The sequence below is a fragment of the Mus pahari genome, chromosome 14 (genome assembly GCF_900095145.1).
Source record: "Mus pahari chromosome 14, PAHARI_EIJ_v1.1, whole genome shotgun sequence".
NCBI lineage: Eukaryota > Metazoa > Chordata > Mammalia > Rodentia > Muridae > Mus > Mus pahari.
The window spans coordinates 51660999-51679846 of record NC_034603.1 but is presented as its reverse complement, the minus strand read 5'-3'; the positions used below and the strand labels follow the sequence as shown (position 1 = coordinate 51679846).

At 44.9% G+C, this 18848-nt stretch overlaps 1 protein-coding gene across 10 annotated transcripts in view; it reads right to left on the bottom strand.

The window, feature by feature from the left end:
* Synrg (synergin gamma) overlaps nt 1–18848 on the bottom strand; it is an 81016-nt gene that overhangs the window by 20206 nt on the left and 41962 nt on the right. For 7 of the 10 annotated variants that reach the window (XM_029545776.1, XM_029545777.1, XM_029545779.1 and 4 more), the window contains 4 exons: nt 14594–15526; nt 4453–4911; nt 1292–1455; nt 378–431 (listed from right to left, as the gene is read on the bottom strand). In XM_029545776.1, coding sequence (XP_029401636.1) covers nt 378–431; nt 1292–1455; nt 4453–4911; nt 14594–15526 — 1610 coding nt within the window. The remainder of the gene's footprint in view (nt 1–377; nt 432–1291; nt 1456–4452; nt 4912–14593; nt 15527–18848) is intronic. The other 3 variants (XM_029545775.1, XM_029545780.1, XM_029545781.1) reach the window with 1 other exon arrangement.

The following is an 18848-nucleotide window of genomic DNA, read 5'->3' as shown; positions in this document are numbered from 1 at the left end:
TCTCTCTCTCTCTCTCTCTCTCTCTCTCTCTCTCTCTCTCTCTCTCTCTCTCTTTCCTTTTTTTTAATTATTCAGTTTTATCTTATGTGCATTGGTATTTTAGCTGCATGTATGCCTGTGTGAGGATGTTGGATCCCTGGAACTGGATTTACAGTTATAAGCTGCCATGCGGGTGCTGGGAATTGAACCTGTGTCCTCCAGAAGAGTAGCCAGTACTCTTAACTACTAAGCCACCTCCCCGAGATCCCCACATGATTTTCATGCTCTGCCTGGTGATGGAAGTAGGCACGCCTCATGTTTGCCTGCATTCATTCTGAGGAACCAAGGAGAAGACAAAAGAGGCAGAAGTGCTCAGACACACGGGACCAGATACTCACATCCAGGGCGCTTCCCAGGCATCTCTGCCACTCATACGCGTATCTCTCATTTTCCTGTGGGTTTAAAAAAGGAACTGGGTTCAACAGGCAGGCTCGGGGTCCTCTGTTCATGATCATCTCACTACAAAGGGCATGGAAGACTCTTTTCTACTGAAAGCCTGCTGGCAAAAACAGTTATTTTAAATCTACTAGGATGCAAGAAACATGAACACAAAGGACCTATTTTAGAGCATTTTACAACATTTCTGTGTAAATGTTGCCTTGTTTGTTCCAGTGAGTGGCAGTGTGAACTTTCATGCAGTTACTCCCTGTAGAGGTGTCTAGTGCAGGAGCTTGGGTCACACTACAGCTTCCAGCCAGGTGTGTGTCTGTGTGTGTGTGTGTGGGGGGGGGGGGGCTGAAACCCCAGCGCTTGGGAGGCAGAGGCAGGATCACTGTGAGTTTAAGGCCAGCCTGGTCTACAGAGAGAATTCTAGGCCAACCAGGGCCTACATGAGGCTCTCTCAAAACAACAAAAACCCCACAGAATGAAACCACAGCTTAACTTATTCCACAGTTCACTGCTGTGTGCACTTGTATGCATAGCAAGAAACAGGGTGTTTAAGATACCACAGACAGAATTAGAGGATCCAAAACATGTCTCCTCTCCTCTTGTTTTGATGCTTTAAAATTCAGTAGAATAATAAAATGTAAGCTTTGAAAAGATTTTCTTAAATGCTTCTCTCTTTGCAAAGTCCCACCAATAATTTCAACTTTAGCCACAACTTTCAGAGGCTGAAACACACAGGGAACATGTTCATCCCAGGCTAGAGCATTGACCAGCCTTGACCTCTGAGGATCTATTTGCCCCCTGCTGTGCAGTGTCGCCTCCCCCTCCATACCTCCCCAGGGAAAGTGGAAAAGGGGTGTTTCACCTCCACCTCGCCGGTCAGATCCTTGTACTTGTCTCGGATGACGGGCAGCGCAGCCCTCTCGCTCAGAGTGTTGGACCGGTCTCTGAAGGGCTGCTCCAGGGCCGGGGAAGGAGAGGACCGGCTTATTTCTTTATCCCCAAGGCTCAAGCTCCTCTTGTGTGACCCTGGGCAGAGGGGACAGTATGTGCACAAAGGTTCCATTACTCAGCCTGGTTCAAGCAGGATCCTGCTTGCTGATGGGACCATCTTTGACAGGTGATCATATTAGAGGCATTTGGAAACAGTCTTCGTTCACCCTGTCTGGGAAGTTCTTTGATTCTTGCTCTCTTGTGCTTAGAGGCTTCCTTCGGGTTTCCCCATTCCTTTTCTCTCACCTGTCACTACACTACATATTTCCATGCCATAGTTCACTGCTGGGTGTGTGGGTGTATGTGTGTATGTGTGTGTACACACTTGTCTGTGCCACAGAGAACAGGGGAGTTTCAGATACCACAAACAGAAATAGAAGATCCAAAACATTTCTCCTCTTATCTATCAGTAGGATGATAAACTCCCACAAAAGGACTGAATCACTGGTGACTAGCTGCAAAGTGCCTTTGTCAATATGGGTGCCCAGGAGCCATGAGGCCCTTTCTGTCATTGGCTATAGGCTTGCACCTTTGTGCCTCCTTGCCTGCATGCTGCCATTCTCCTGTGAGACCCAGAGCTTCAGAGACAGGGAGTGAGGGTGGCAATGAAGCAGGATTTAGAGAAAGATGCGCCTGTGACTCCAACTAACTGGGAGGGATCGCCTTTAGGATCAATTAAAACAAGTACCTTTTATGAAAGTACTGATTTGGGCTGGAGAGCTGGCTCAGCAGTTAAGAGCACTGGCTGCTCTTCCAGAGGTCCTGGGTTCAGTTCCCAGCACCCACACAGCACCTCGGAACTGTTTGTAATTCTAGTTCTAGGGGATCTGACACATAGACATATGGGCAAAACACCAATGCACATAAAATAAAAACAAATATGTTATAAAAAGTACGGATACTTGTGACTTTTAATTATGTATGTGTGCTTTATGTTTGGATGTGCACATATGAGTACAGGTGCCCGCAGAGGACAAAGGTGTCAGACTCTCTGGACCTGGAGTTACAGGCTGCCAGATGTGGGTGCTGGGAACCAGACTCAAGCTCCCTGCAAGAGCAGACCATGCTCTTTCTTTGTTCTGAGATAGGATATTATATGTAACTGTCCTGGAACCCACTCTGTAGACCAAGCTGGCCTCAAACTCACAGAAATCTGCCTGCCTCTGCCTCCCGAGTGCAGAGAGTAAGGGAGTGTGCCACATCCGACACGCCACGTGTTCTTGACCACTGATCCATCTCTACAGCCCCAGATGGAGTTTTAAAAGTATTTAGATCATTAAAATTTTTTTATTAGATTTAGTCATTTCATTTTATGTGTGAGTGTCTTGCCTGTATGTATGTATGTATGTATGTGCACTACATGCATGTTTGGTGCCTACAGAAGTCAGGGCATTGGATTTCCTCAAACTGGAATTATGAATGGCTGTAAACTACCATGTGGATGCTGGTGTCTCCTGCAAGAACAAGTGCTCTTAACCACCAAGCCGCTTCTCTAGCCTCTTTATTTTATTTTTAAATAAGCAAGCAAGCAAGCACACATGGAGAGCAGAGGTATAGAACCCTCCTTGACACTAGGGTTACAGGCAGTTGCTACGAACTGAACTTGGGATTCTCTCTATACACCTCTCTTAACCACTGAGCCATCTCTTCAGGCCCCAAACAGATCATTAAAAACGCATTAGTGGGTGTGATGGCTCAGCAGGTAAAGACTCTTGCTGCCCAGTCTGACAAGCTCAGGGCCCACATGAAGGAGAAAAGCTGTCCCCTGTCCTGTATATGTGTGCCCTGGTGTCCTGGCTGGTTTTGTGTGAACTTGACACATGCTGGAGTTATCACAGAGAAAGGAGCCTCCCCTGAGGAAATGCCTCCATGAGATCCAGCTGTAAGGCATTTTCTCAATTAGTGATCAAGGGTGGAGGGCTCCTTGTGGGTGGTGCCATCCCTGGGCTGGTAGTTTTGGGTTCTATAAGAAAGCAAGCTGAGCAAGCCAGGGGAAGCAAGCCAGTAAGAAACATCCCTCCATGGCCTCTGCATCAGCTCCTGCTTCCTGACCTGCTTGAGTTCCAGTCCTGACTTCCTTTGGTGATCAACAGCAATGTGGAAGTGTAAGCTGAATACACCCTCTCCTCCCAAACTTGCTTCTTGGTCATGACGTTTGTGCAGGACAAGAAACCCTAAGACACCGGGCATGTGTGCCCATACATATGCATAAATAAATGTGCATTCAGTTGCCAGGCGTGGCGGTGCACACCAGCACTGAGGAGTCCCTGAGTCCTTGGGAAGTCGAGGCAGCAGGAAGATCAGGTGCTCAAGTCATTCTCTGCTACACAATGGGTTTGAGACCAGCCTGGGCTACATGAGACTCTGTCAAATGAAACAAATAACACCCCCAGATCTGTAGGTTGAATGCAAACCCACTGCCATACTGAACTTGGGGAATAAAAGCAGCAGAAGCAATCAAATCCAATTATTTGGCTATATTAGATAGCATACTTTTTTTTTTTTTTTTTTGAGGCAGGGTCTCTCTATATACCTATAGTTCTGGAACTGGCATGTAGACCAGGCTGGCCTTGAATTCACAGAGATACTCCTGCCTCTGCTTCTCCTGATGCTGGGATTAAAGCTGTGTGCCACCATGTCTGACATACAGAAGACTTCTAAGCAAATGAGGGTGAAGAGAAAGTACAGGGTCTGCTTGTCCTTTCTTCAATAAGCAATTAGGAGGACAGGAGGGAGAGTGATTGGACTCCAGCTCCAGGGAAGGGCCCTGCTCTCAGAAGCTGAAACATCTATTTCCTGCTAAGCAAAAAATCATAACTATACTTTCTTTTTTAAATTATGTTTTAGTTTTTGAGATACTGTCTCATTATGTAGCCCAGGCTGACCTCAAAGTCATGATCTTCTGCCTCGGCCTCCTGAAGGCTAGAATTACAGAGGATTGTCACCTGCCTGGTTTTAAGAATCACCATCTTATACTCAGGAAAGAACGCATATTATTTCAGTGGAACGAGCCCATAGGGAGAAAAATCTTACCTTGAACAGAAAGGTCAAAGGTTGCCAGCTCACTTTTGATCATTTCTTCACTGGATTTCATTTTGCTCTGTGAATTAGCTACTAAGAAGTCAAACTTGCTGATTTTGGGCTTTTCACTTTGGAATTCTCCAAAGTCATCTGCACCCTCCTTAGGGGTCTCGTGCGAGGCCACACTGGAAGCCGGGCTCGGACATGAGGTTTCTTGGCTGCGGTCCACCATGGGCATGTCCTGCCTTGTGAAATCCTGGAAGTCCCCGCTTTCATACTCTTTCTGCTCAGTGGTCTGAGGCATCATGTCTTTAAAGCTGGCAAAAGCCGGGAAGGCAGTCTCTGGGAGAGCGTCCTCACTGGCCAAGGCTGATCCTTTGGAGAGAGATGACATGGTGATGTTTTCAGAACTGCCAAATGAGATCTCTTTCGATTGAAGGTTTGAGGTGGCTGAACAGGACCCACTTCCTGCTGAGAGGACGAACGGAGAGAGTTTTCTGCCCTGAGGTGCATCACCCCTGTCTGACCACTCACAGCTTGTAAGTGTGCTCATTGTAAAATGGCTACTACAGCTTCCAAAAGCAGCATAGTTTAAGACCTCTACATCTGAAAGGGAAGTACGGTCCCACAGTTAGAGGCGAGCTAAGCCAGGCAAAACGCCTAGAATATCTCATCAGTCATATGCCATGTCGCAAAAGCTATCGTCGGGGCTTGTACTAAAATTAAAGGAGTTGGGCTGTGACATTTGATCTTTATGAAACCTGCTGGGGTTCAGTTAGCATTTCTAGTTGATTACAAACAGTCCTTTTAGCTGGGCCTGGTGGTACACACCTTTAATCTCAGCATTTGGGAGGCAGATCCCGTGAGTTTGAGGCCAACCTGGTCTACGTAGAGTTCCAGGACAGCCAGGTCTACAAAGAGAGCCTGTTTCTAAAAATAACACAACAACAACAACAACAACAACAATAACAACAAAACCCTCCTTTCCATTATATATAAAAATGACTATGGAGATAGGTTATACAGCTATGCACATACTGTTTGATAGAAGACTCAGGTCATTTAATAAATTATTCCCTTTTAAGTCTGAAGACATACTTACATATTTCTTACCTAAAACCTATCTCCTTTTCTCTAAGCTGTGTTGGCAGTGTTTCTCTTAAGCATAGTTACAGGAAATGTGACAAACTAAAAATTTAGTTTCTTAAAACAAAAAGTAAACACCTTCTTATCTAACTTTTAATAAATCACTAGAAATTTCTGCGTCAGGCAAAGAGACAGATAAGAGTCAAGCAGTCACTTACCTCAGTTTTATTTTGGTCAGTTTGGATTGCTGGGATGGAATATGGGAAAAACCAAAATTAACCTGTACTACTTTAATCCTTAAAAGAACAGAATAAGGGGCCTGGGTGTGGTGGAGCACACCTCAATCCCAGGGGGCAGAGGTGAACGGATCTCTTTGAGTTCTAGGCCAGCAAATGAAAAGCGTGAGGTCCTTCTGGAGTATTTCTGTTTCAGTAATGCGTCTCCCTCCTTATCCTCACTGAAGAGGGGAAGATGTTCTAGGCTAGAGGACTCACCATCTTGTTTGTATACATTTAAATAAGTAAGCTGGATGAGGGGGTACAAGCCTTCCATTCCAGCTCTTGGGAGGAAGAGGCAGGCAGATCTACAGAGTGAGTTCCAGGATGGTCAGGGCTGTCTCAGAAAATGAATGAATGAATGATGAGGCGGTAGAAGACAGCAAATGCATCTTTCCGGTCTGGACAGGTCTAACTTTGACTCTACCACCTACTTCCTTTCTTACCCCAGGGCACTAGCCTTATAGTTCAGTCTGGCCCTGAGCTCCAGACAACCCTCTTGTTTCAGCCTCAAGTGTATTTTCTGAGCCCTGGTATGCTCCTCTATGAAGTGGCGATGAGACTATGTATTTATGAGGATGGTGTGTGTAGAGGGTCACTCAGTGCTGGAAAGCAACACATGTAACAGCTTGAATTCCTTCTGAGTAAAAAATAAAAAGGCAACTCATTATTTTAGGGCTGTTCCTAGGAAAAGCTCGCTTCCTTTCCCTCCCTCCCTTCTGTCATACAGGGGATTGAACTGGGGCTGTGAGCGTAGTAGACAAGTGCCTGGCCATTGACCACATCTCCAGCTCTCTGTTTTTAACTCTGTTGAGACAGGTTCTTACTAACTTGCCTAGGCTGACCTTGAACTCCTCCTCGAAATCCTCCTGCCTCAGTTTCCCCAGCAGCTGGAACTACAGGCCTGAGTCATTATCCTTGCTTTCTAGATCATTTTCAAAAAGCAAAACCAGAGAAGCCACCTACAGGTAGGGTGGGGTGGAGAAGACCCGTTCAGTAGGGCACTGGGTCAGGCTAGAGGCACCTTATTTCATTTTACTTACTGTATGAGGTGAGAAGGCCAACCACTTTGATAAACACACACACACACACACACACACACACACACACACACACACACACACACACACACACACACGATCAACAAGGAATCCAAAGTTCTGTGACCCGGACTTTCGCCATGGTCATTGGGTGAAACGACATTAATCTCTTTTCCTCCCTTCCCAGCAATAGCATAGCATAGTTTAGAGTAGGCTTGAGGCTCTGGATATTCCCACAGCTTCCCACCATCCTTCCACAGAGCTCCCTAGGCTCTGATAAGAGCACTAAACGAATAATAAAAATACCAGCTACAGACAACCAGTAAAAAGCAGATCTCTTCTGCTAAATGATGGACTTTAAAATTTTGTGGTACAAACTGCACCCTTCCTGTGTGGCTTGCTTAACATAAAGGATGAGTGATATGGGTGACAAGTTTATAGTTCAGAATGAATGAAGCAAGCTGTTAGACAAAGTACTCTTTGAGTCCCTCACTGTATGTAGTGCTTTCCCCTTTGGTAGAAGGATCGACCTAGATCTAGGTGTCCAGGCCCAATGAGGGGCGGTGCAAACAGGAGGCAGATGCTCTGAGACATCTCAGGGGCTTGTCAGGGGTGCATTCAGCAGGCTGCTCCACCGCAGATATGCTTACTACTGACTCTTCCAGAAAGCTCTTTGGGGAAACCATATCAGAACCTGGCTCTAGGATCATCTATTGAAAGAGGGGTAGTGATTTTTTTTTCTCTGCAGACTAAAGATAAACTTATGGAAAGACACCTCTGGTTCAAACACTGCAACCAAGTTGCTATGGTAATAAAAAGACCTTTTTTTTTTTTTTTGGTGCAAATATGCCACAAAAAAGAAAGTCTGTTTTTTTTGTTTTTGTTGTTTTTTTTTTTAAAATCAAGACTGACTGATTCATGACATTCTAAGCGATATGGATTGCCTTAGCCAAAGAGCTTTTAAGACTTTTTATAACTACAAAGGCATTAACCAGAGAGTAAACATATCGTGAGTCACTGAAGGCAGCTTTGAAGCTGAATGTTTTCACTTTTGCTTATTCACTGGCTACTAGTGGGTGAAAAGTAATTTACTAAAGAGTAATTAACTTGAATCCGTAAGCACTAAAGCTTCCATTACATAAGAACCAAAAGCAAACAGTTATATAATAATTATCCCTAAGGCTTAGCATCTATACATACAGAGTATGTTTTTTTTTTTTTTTTTGGTAGAGTGAATACTGGCAAACCATTTTCTAAAAAGTTGGCACGGGGGCTGGAGAGATGGCTCAAGGGTTAAGAGTACTGAGTGCTCTTCCGAAGGTCCTGGGTTCAAATCCCAGCAACCAATGGTGGCTCACAACCATCCAGAATAAGATCTGATGCCCTCTTCTGGTGCGTCTGAAGACAGCTACAGTGTACTTAGATATAATAAATAAATCTTTTAAAAAAAAAGAAAAGAAAAGAAAAGGAAACGTTGGCACATTAGTTCACTGAAGGTAAGGGACAAACAGGGAAATGCCCCGTTTTCTTGTATTGGTAGCTCCCTATTTGCTTAGTGATGCAGTTCCACGGAGTACTGTAAAAAAAGATTTCAAAAACAATAAATAACAAGGCCTCTAGCATGAAGGACAAGAGCCCTGGCTGGGAAAAAACTGACACAGGATGCTGTAATCACCAAAGTGACTAGAGGTGGCTTTGCGATGTCATAGCCGGATTCTGAGAATTGCAAGAGAAAAAAGAGAAAAGGAAACGGGGAATGGGCACAATAATAAAAGGAGGCGTCACTACTGTATCTCTGATCCTCCGGCGGGCTCCTGGGTGATGCTAGGGAACGCTGCGGTGGGACCCGGGTAACAAGGCAAACTGTGTGCTTTCACACACGGATTTGTTTGTAACCAGGAATTCACTATGACGAAGGGCACAAGAATAAACAGTACAATCTGCTTCCCATCATGGATCAAATCAAGGCTTGGCTTTCACTCCTACAGGCAGCGAACCCCATGGGGCCCCTCCCTAACCTCTATTCAGACTCACTCTGGATGCCTGTTGTACGGGAAAGCAGGGTATCCCCAGGCATGTAAGCTGCTACCTCAGGACCCAGAGGGCCAGACACCTCCTCCTCGCCCACCTCACTCTCCCCAGGGGTGTTTTCTGAAGCCATGGATCTCTGCTTTAGAAATGATCAGTTTCTGACTTTTAAGGAAGGAGTTTAGAGAAAGGAAAAAAAAAATGTTTCTTTATGTGTACAACTCCACTATTGTGGAGTGTTTGGCATGGCAGTAGCAACATTTGCTGGCCCAAAGAGGGAGCCCCAATACAGACTTAGCCCAGCATGCATTCATCAACACAAACCATGAAATATTTGCATCTTTCCATTTCTCCCAGTTCTCCCTTAGAGACTATTCTCCACTAACTGTAATGCCTGGTGAATGTTCTGCTAAGTCTGAAGCGTCCTGAGGGCTCTGCTGCAGAGAACAGGAAACATGATCTCACTGTGCAACAGGCTACAAAACGCCGTTTGACCACCTTTTCTGTTTTCCAATCTGTACAGGAACTTCCCTTCCTGTGTTTGTACTGACTCCTGTGATGCTGTGGTTTAAATTGTATCCACACCGTAAGCATCTTCTGGTTTTTATGTTGACACTTTTAAGTTCAATAAAGAGAAACTGCAAGCATGAGAATACTAAAGTCAGAGGAGTCTAGACACCAAAGAGACAGTAAGACTGTCCACGGTGGGTCAGGGAGTCCCAGGCTGCAGATAGGGCTCAGAGGTCCTAAGCCGAGAGCATGCACTGCTCGCTCTACCAGAGGGCCCAGCATCTGTGCCAGGGAGCTCACAACTGCGTGTAACTCCAGCTGTAGGGGATCCAATACTTCTGGCCTCTGCCACACCTGCACTCAACTGCACACCCACACACATACATATAATTAAAAAAATAGTAAAAACAATAGAAATCTAGTGATACCAAATGATCACAGAAGATGTTAAGTACAATGAAGGCTTTCTGACTATCAAAAGGGAGAGAGACCAGACTTAGGAGGTAGAGCCCCCTGGCTATGTGGCCCTTTTATGTTCTCAGAGTCACCTGGCTAACATTTCCCAAACTATCAAACATTCTCAAATGATAGAACTAAGCAGCAGCCACTCATAAGAAAAAGTAGTCTGGGCCAAGATTGTACCTCAGTGGTAGAGTACTTGCTTAGCAGCAATAAATAAACATACATAAGTAAAAATAGCTAGGCATGGTGACATGTGCCTATAGTCCTAGCTACTCTGAGGCAGGGGCATAACTTAAACTCAGAAGCTTAAGATCAACCTAGGCAGCCTAGTGAGACCTTGACTCAAACCAACCAACCAAAGAAGAAGAAATAAAATAACTGACAGGCGGTGGCACACACCTTTAATCCCAGCACATGAGAGGCAGAGGCAGGTGGATCTGAGTTCAAGGTCAGCCTGGTCTACAGAGTGAGTTCCAAGACAGCCAGGGCTACACAGAGAAACCCTGTCTCAAACAACAACAACAACTCCTCCTCCTCCTCCTCCTCTTCCTCCTCCAAGTCCTTCAAAGATTTTAGAAGCTAGCACAGCTTGTGTGACATTGCCAGGGTTCTCTGTGAGCACACCTCTTTCCTCTGATAGCCAGCATGGATTCTAACAGCAGCAACAGAGAACACCCGCATGTTTGTGGGATGTCTCATGCCCTGACAGAGACAAGCATTAGCCAACCATATCTTACCTGGCATCAGGAAAAACAACCACAGTGTTATTGGAACCTATACCACAGAATGCAAGCACACACACACACAGGATAGCGTGTTATTATGCTACTAAAACTAACTCCCTAAAAATAATATAGTGTCTAGACACAATGGGTTGCTCAAGGAGTGACAGTTACACACAGGGACAGTCACTTCTGCCCATCAGGGAGCTAAAGCACCTGGTAGACTGCTCTGGAGACTCTCCTGACAAAGGAAGCCAAAGCCCTGTGGGGGCAGCGTCCTGGGAGAGCGGCGTGGCTGGCTGCTGGTGTCTCTAGCTCAAGGCTTTTCTCCCCAGCTTGTTAGCAGCACAGATGGTTGAAAGGCAGAGCACTTTGTACACGGTTTTAACAGTAACCTCCCTCAACTTTCAACACATGAAAGTTGAAAGTGGAAGGCCTGGCTTTTCTGAGAGTAAATTTCACCTGACATCCAACTTTTTTCTTTTCTTGGGTGGCATATCAAAGTGACTTCTGGAATCCTACTCAAAATTCCCATTTTCAGGAATTCTTAAAAACAACAACAGCAGCAAACCCCAAGTCTTCAAACCACGTGCAAAACGTGGAAGCACTGAAATTAATGCCTTTTCCCTGAAATCTTTACGTGTTTAGGGTTTGTGACTGGAAAAAGAATTCTATTCCCAGGGTTCCTCATTCCCGCTCCACTCTACAATGGAGCATGTAGTTCCAAGTCTGGCTACTCACTGCTCATTTTCACTGGTCTTTGGGATTTGCATTAGTTAATTAATATATTGATTGATTGGCTGCAGTGCTGGGATCAAACCCCCGTGTTTGTAAATACTCTACCACTGAGTCAGGCCAGAAGATGTTTTCTTAAGAATGGAAACCGTGTAGAGTTTAGTTCTCTTGTTCTGTGGGTTGTTTTAGCTTCAGCACTTATTACCGTTGTGTGTATGACATGTCTGTGTGGCACACGTGTGCCAGGTGTGGGTGCACAGGTCGGAGCACAGCCCAGTTGCTCTTACCTCCTTCCACTCTCTCGGGGTTTGTTTGTTTTTTGGTTTTACTGTTTCAATATATCCTCGGCTCGTCTTGAACTCTCGATCCTGCCTCAGCCTTACGAGAGCCGAGGGGATCACTGGTGCGGCCTCGCTCCTAGCTAAGCATCGTCTTGCACTGCTGAGGACAGTCAGGAATATGTTTCTACATGTGTTCATTTATTTGGTGCTGAGGTTAGACAAGCATGCTTGAAGGCACGCAACCAACTGAGCTCAAGAGCCTAAAGCTGCACTTCAGGTCTAGGCCACATAAGGACTTCTGGGTTTACAAGGGGCAAAGGTTAAATTGTATCCCTGCTTTTTTAAGAGGGGGAAAAAAAACCCATAAACCAAAAAAAAAAAAAAAAAAAAAAAGTTTCAAGGGACACTGTGACTTCAATTTGATACCAGCCACGTATTTCTTTGGTCTAACTAAAAAACACAAATTACAAATTACACACATCCCCACACTTTCAAAATATGCCAAAGAATCGTTTATTAACACAGGACTTACAGATCGCAGGAGAGTACAGAAGAGCTAGAAGGGAAGCATCAGAGTAGGCATGCAGCCAGTGTTTGCAGAAGAGGAGGGTAAAGCAAGTTCCCAGCGGCACAGTCACACGCAAGTGTCTATACTGAAAAAAGACATCAGAAAAGCAGCCCCCAATAATAAGGCGCTGATTAAAATACAAAGATTTTTCCATGTCAAAAAGAGCTACTTCACAGGCAAGAAGCCCCAGCGGGCTTGCTAACTCTGAGAAAGTCACAGACCAGGGCAAGCTCTTGCTGCCAGGCAAAGGAGCTTAAAGACCGAACACCAAGATGCTGCTGCGCCAGAGAGAGTAAATCTAGGGGGGTGGAAAAGCAGCCTCTTTGAAATGATATGCAGCAAGGGCTCAAAGGGTTAAATGTAATGCTATGCAGAGAGAAACCAGGCAACGTTATTAGTATATCTATCTACCTTCATACAAAGAATTAACAGCACGGGTTAGAGAAGTACCCCCTTCAGAGTTAAGTTAGGGTTTCTAGATGGGATTACGGTCCACAGACAGTAATCATCCAAGTTTTTCTTTTCTTTGTTCCCCATCAGCCCACTGCTTATTTCTCCAGGATGTCTGTATAACCCTCAGACTAAGAGAGCAATAGATTCCTCAGTGAGCCAAAGGGTGAAATAGAGTCATCGTCACCGAGGCGATGCCTGCGGCTCACCTCTCCAATATGTTACTCAGGCAGCAACCTTGCTCAGCAACAACATAGGCATGACGGTCGGTTGGCATCAACCCATCTTAACAACCGCTCTGAAGGAAGGGATACTGCTCCTCCCCCAAGGGAGGTTTACAGAACAACAGAAGGGCACAATCTGCATTTAAGGTCTCCTCCCTTTGAACAGAGCTGTCTCCAACGTGACAGGTTCCATTCTGGGAATGTTCCAAACATACAGAGAGAGAGAACACGAGCGAGTGAGCGAGCGAGCAGAGATTATTTAACAGGTCCATTGGAATGAACTCAGTCAAAAGCCAACCTCCCTTCCCAAATAAAAGGTGGGAAAAGGACATCCCAGATCTGGATTAACTCATTTCACAAGGATGTGGTTTGGCACTGTGAAAGAATATAGATTCATTTTCAGAAAAATAGCCTCTAATTAATAACTTCAGAGTCCAAAAGGCTAGTATATATGTTGTGAAATTGTTTTTAAATAAAAGTCAAATGTTGTTTAAAAAACAATGCCCCTTTGCAACCAAGTGTTGTGGCTCACGCAGCTCATATTAAAAATAACAAAGCATCCTATCAAACAAACAACACTGAAGGGGAAAATATGAAAAAGGAAAAGAAAAAAAAGGAGAAAGTACTAGTGACGGGCATCAGGAGCTGAGCCAGCCGGCTGCACCAGGCAAGCCCTCAGCCGGCAGCAGGCAGGACGGGGATCATTGCTAACTGCGTCCCATTCAAACCCATCATAAGAAAGGGCCAACATTTCAGTAACAAAGGGCGCCTTTGCCAGTTTGAAATCTTCGAACTCTACAGCACTTCACAATGTCTGCTGAGTCTGTAAACTTACAGTGTCTTACCTGTCCCTCTCAGGTAGAGAAACGAACCCTGCATGTGCACACTACATTTTCTAGAATAATACAGTAATACCGAGATAGTTCTCATTATTAAAGGCCACAAAGTAGGTTTATCTTTCTATATACATATCACAAAAACAAAACAAAATAAAAACTAGGACACTTGGGAATCTAGTTCTTGTGACACGAAGTTGGACCCGAGAAAAAACTACATGTAAAGCCACACAGGGTTTAAAGAGGGCTCCCTAGAAAGAGGTTCTCACACATCAGAAGTTAGTAGCTACCCTAGCCTATCATCTACAGGTTATTACAACGTAATACTGGCAGTAACACTGCAAAACTGTAACACTGAAAACGGGTCTGCTCCCCACCAGGCCCTGACCCACGGAGCATCCCTAAGTGACCTCTTCACTCTTCTCAGGGGAGCTGGCAAACTGAACTACAAGTGGGGGGGAGTTCGTTCACTCTCTTGGCCTAGTCAGAGTTGGTTTCTGTAAACCAAACAAACACTGTCTTAGCAACCCTAATATACCAAAGAGGAGACAAAAGGGGAGGGCGGGTGCTGCTGGTCCCTCTCACAGGAATGATGAAACACTGCACACGCTGCCAAAGTCTTTATATAACTTCTGGCTGTGTGGGGTTCACTGAGCAGTGGGTCCATATGGGCCTCTGACACCAAGTGAGTATTGGCGTCAAAGTAAAACTATCTTGGCTATCCAATCTAAGCTTCAGAGCAGTCAGAGTACCCAGAGGTTAAGGTTTCTGTAACACCATGTTTAACACTGCTTCTAACAGACGACTGCAGGCTAGCTCTTTCTAGAGATCTGAGGCTGTAACAGGCCAGAGCCTTGGTCTGTCAGTCAGACAATACCCAGAGTCCTCTCTGCTATCTACATGACCATCACCAGAGCAATCTCACCAATTCCTCACCTGCGGCAGGAGGATGCTGGCCACTAACTGTTGGTAAATCCAAAGAGCTATCAGACATGACATGCTTAAGATCTCCTCCCACATCAGCCAATTTCATGTCAAATTGAACAGAAAGTGCATCTTCAGAGTCCTCCTTGCCAACACTGCTGCCACCGATGGAGGGGAGGTCTAAAGACTTCACTGAGGAGGAGTCTTCTTTGGCATGTCTGAAAGCCACGGCTTTCTCTCCCAGGGATTTGTCTGAGCTCGTGGATGAAAATTTACTGGAGTGGAAGTCGGCAAAGTCATCGTCACTCTTGGTGGAAGAAGTGCTCTCTTTGAACTCCTCCATGGCCAGTCCAGCTCCCTCTAAGGACAGCTGTTTGAAGACATCATACTTGGTTGCCACAGCAGGTGGGTTCTGTGCTCCCTCCACAGTGCAGCTGGGCAAGGGGCTGGGACTCACTTCCTCCCTGAGGGCTTCATACTTGTCACCTGCTTTTGGCTCAGATGAAATGGAGCTGTTACCGAAAGCCATAAAATCTGCAAAGTCGTCCTGCTCCCCAGCAGATGCAGGGTTCGAATATTCCCCAAAGAGGTTGAACTCTCCAAAATCATCTGCCAAACTAGAAGTTTTAGTGGATGCCAGTGCTGCTGAGGCTGCTGCAGAGCCCGCTGGCTGAGGTCGCGTGGAAACTGACTTTGCAGTGCTAAATGCAGCGGAAAAGGGCACCTGTTTCTCACCACTGCAATCCACTGAGGAGAACATATCTAGGTCTTCTAAGTTCAGAGGGGTTTTCACCTGTGTCTGTGTCTGCTGTGCAGCTCCTGAGGCAAAAGCTGATGGAAAAGTGTCTTTTGTCGGTGGCTCTAGGGGTGACACACTATCGGCGGTCTTGAAGTCAGTGAAGCCATCATCGGTTCCTGTGGATCTGAACTCAGCAAAGCTCTCTCCTGAAAGAAAGAAGTGCAGCTTAGTAAGGATGCAGAACAGAAGACCATGTGGCACACGATGCATTAAACCGGGGTGTAACCCTGTACATCCGTCCTTGGCTCAATAGTAACCACAGTCCACACTCTTATTACCCTTGTTTCTCCACTAAAGCCAGTGATAAGGAAACAGGCAAGCACTGCTCAAGACTCTCTCCTCCTCTGGCCAGAACTGAACCAGAAGCTGGAGGATTCTGATAGCTGCCCATTAAACATGAAACATTATATAGCTTTAAACAAGATCAAAGGTATCAGTGAAGGATTGAGAGAATTCTGCATCTGGTATTCGGAGTGTACAACTCTGAACTACTAAGCACTTTAGAAAGATTTAGAAGCTGGGTGTTGAATCACACACCTTCCCAGGACTTGGGAAGCTGAGGCAGAGGGAACACAAGTTGAGGCCAACTTGGGCCACATAACTAGGTCAGGTCTCCAACATAACAACCAACTAATCAGCCAACCAATGAACTAACCAACATTAACAATAAATGAACAATCCCATTACTAGATGCTAACAGTGTAGCTCAGTGCCCAGTGGCAAACTCATGCATGACACACACTGACACCCATGCACACACACAGGAACACAAAGTATTAGATAGGACACAATGTAGTCTTGCTCAAGTACACTGACATTAATCAGATGATATTTTTGTAAAAATCTTTGAGAAAATAACTACTTATTTGCAAAGCAAGTTAAGTGCCCATGTGGAGGTCGGAGGACAGCTGTGTGTAGGCTCTCTCTTTTCTCCTTGTTTGAAATCTGAGATCTGAGGACTGAACTCAGGACATTGGGTTCTGCAACAAACATTTTTACACTGTAGGACATTTTTTTTCCCCAGCCCCTGAGAACTTAGTCTTTAAACTTTGGAACCATGATTCTTAATAAGATTACTAGTCTTCACTAGTGTCTAATCCTAGCACTCACAATTATAATGTCAGGATGCAGATGACCTCAGTTTTCTTACAATGTTTGAAGGCCTACAATGAAACCCACTAGGATAAGCCAGTTAAGGAAAGCCAGCGATGTACCAACTGTGAGTATTGCTCTACCAACCAACATCACTTAGTATCTAATAACATGATTGCCAGTTCTGGAGATTAAGAAATAAAAGCCTAAATTTCTCTGCTACTTTACCTCTACTCTTTTTTTGTTTTCTTGTAGGTTTTTTGAGACAGGGTTTCTCTATGTATTCCTGGCTGTCCTGGAACTCACTTTGTAGACCAAGCTGGCCTTGAACTTAGAACTCAGAGATCCAGCTGCCTTTGCCTCCCAAGTGCTGTGATTAAAGGTATGCACCACCACTGCATGGCTTTTTTCCCCCCTTCAAACAGACAGTCTACTTCTGTAGTTCTGATTGGCCTAGACAGAGCAGGCAGGCCTTGACTGTGTAGTAGCCTCCTGCCTCTATCTCCTGAGAGCTGGGATCATAGGCATGCACTCTCACCAATGGTTTTTTTTTTTTCCCTCTTTGGATGAACATTTATTTATATGTTTTATTTTTGAAGATTGTTAATTTTATGTGTAAAGTACATGTGTGTGCCGGTACCAGAGGTCAGAAGGGCAGCAGATCCTTGGGGCTTGAGATACAGGCAGTTGTGAGCTGCTTGATGTGGGTGCTGGGAGCTGAACTCAGGTCCTCTGCAAGAGCAGTGAGTGCTATAAACCCACGAACACCTCTCTAGCCCCTCTTTGGGGCATGCTTGGCATGGAAAGAGGCATGTGTGGAAGATTTAAACAGCGTCCACTTGCACACAAGATGTATGGTGGCATCTCTGGTTCTGAGGTTCACCAATGTTTTATAACATTGTTTTTCCTAAATGATCAAACATAGATACACATGAACCATAACATGTACTTAAAAGCCAAACCCTAAAATCAGTTTCTAAAACTGCCACCAAGGAAGTGATGGGCTTTCAACCTATGGGGCCTCATGCAGGAGCTACACTTTAATTTACCAAAGAGAAAAGCACTGGAAACAATGTAATTTTGCTTTTTAATCTGATACTGAATTTATTTACTAGCAAAAGTCATCAACACAAATCCTTCCATAGCATTAGAGAAATACAAGAAACAGGAGCAGCTGATTTCAAGTTTCCTATAAATTTTGTATTCAAGACATGACATAAGTCAATTTCACAAACTGACAGGAAATATAAATGTGAAAACTACCCTAGGATTTACAGATGCATCGACGGCATTTGTGTTACTTCTATAAATGAAGAGATAATTAGTAGTAAACTTTTTTTGGGTCATTTTTGGTATTTTGAGGCAAAATACATGGTAACCCAGACTGACCTTGTATTCATGGCAATTCTCCTACCTTAGCCTCATGAGCGCTATAATTGGAGGCATGGGATACCGTGTCCAGATCATGGCCTAAATAAAATTTTGAAATATCTGTGAAATTGACACGTTTTGATTTTAAAACACAAATCGCACAGCAAACTAAACTTACTGATGATGAATTGTAAATTTCTCCATCAGAACTGTAAACTGGGTAAAAGGGTTGAAGGAAATGAGAAAGGAGAGGATTTATAACTCAACAGCAAAGAGAATGACACCCACAAGTTAGCTAGCTGGAGTGATTGCCGCTCCACTGGAAGCTTTTTAGTTAGCTCGTGGATTCTTCAAGTGCCTCCTTTGATTTTTGTAACTTTTTAGGCCCTGAGAAAATTTTAAGGGAGCTAGAGCTCCAATAAGAAGTGTCCTTTCTTTATGCAGAACACTATTCAGAACTTACATACAGCTTCTGGCTCAACCTGCGAGGAGCCATTAAACTGTCACTCAGCAGCGCAGGAAACTCATTTCTGAATGTGGTCCTGAAGAGGCTCCAAGTCACAGCACACCCCCATTTCTCCTAGTTTTTGGCTCAAATTTGTTATGTAGCCAAGAATGACCTTGTGTTTCTTATCCTCCTGTCTCCACTTTCCAAGTGCTAAGAGGAAAGGTCTGTACCTCAAATGGTCCACCTCAAGGAAAGTTTTCAAAAAGTTTAGGAGAATAAAACTCCCAAATTCTCTCACATTGAACAAAGTTAGTAACTCAGAGGGCTTTAAACCAAGTGACGTGGAGAGAAATGCAGGTAAGCAAGTCAAAGGACGATGACCCAGACCTGGGCTCAGGATGAGGAAGCGGGACTATGGGACGATGACCCAGACCTGGGCTCAGGATGAGGAAGCGGGACTACGGGACGATGACCCAGACCTGGGCTCAGGATGAGGAAGCGGGACTATGGGACGATGACCCAGACCTGGGCTCAGGATGAGGAAGCGGGACTATGGG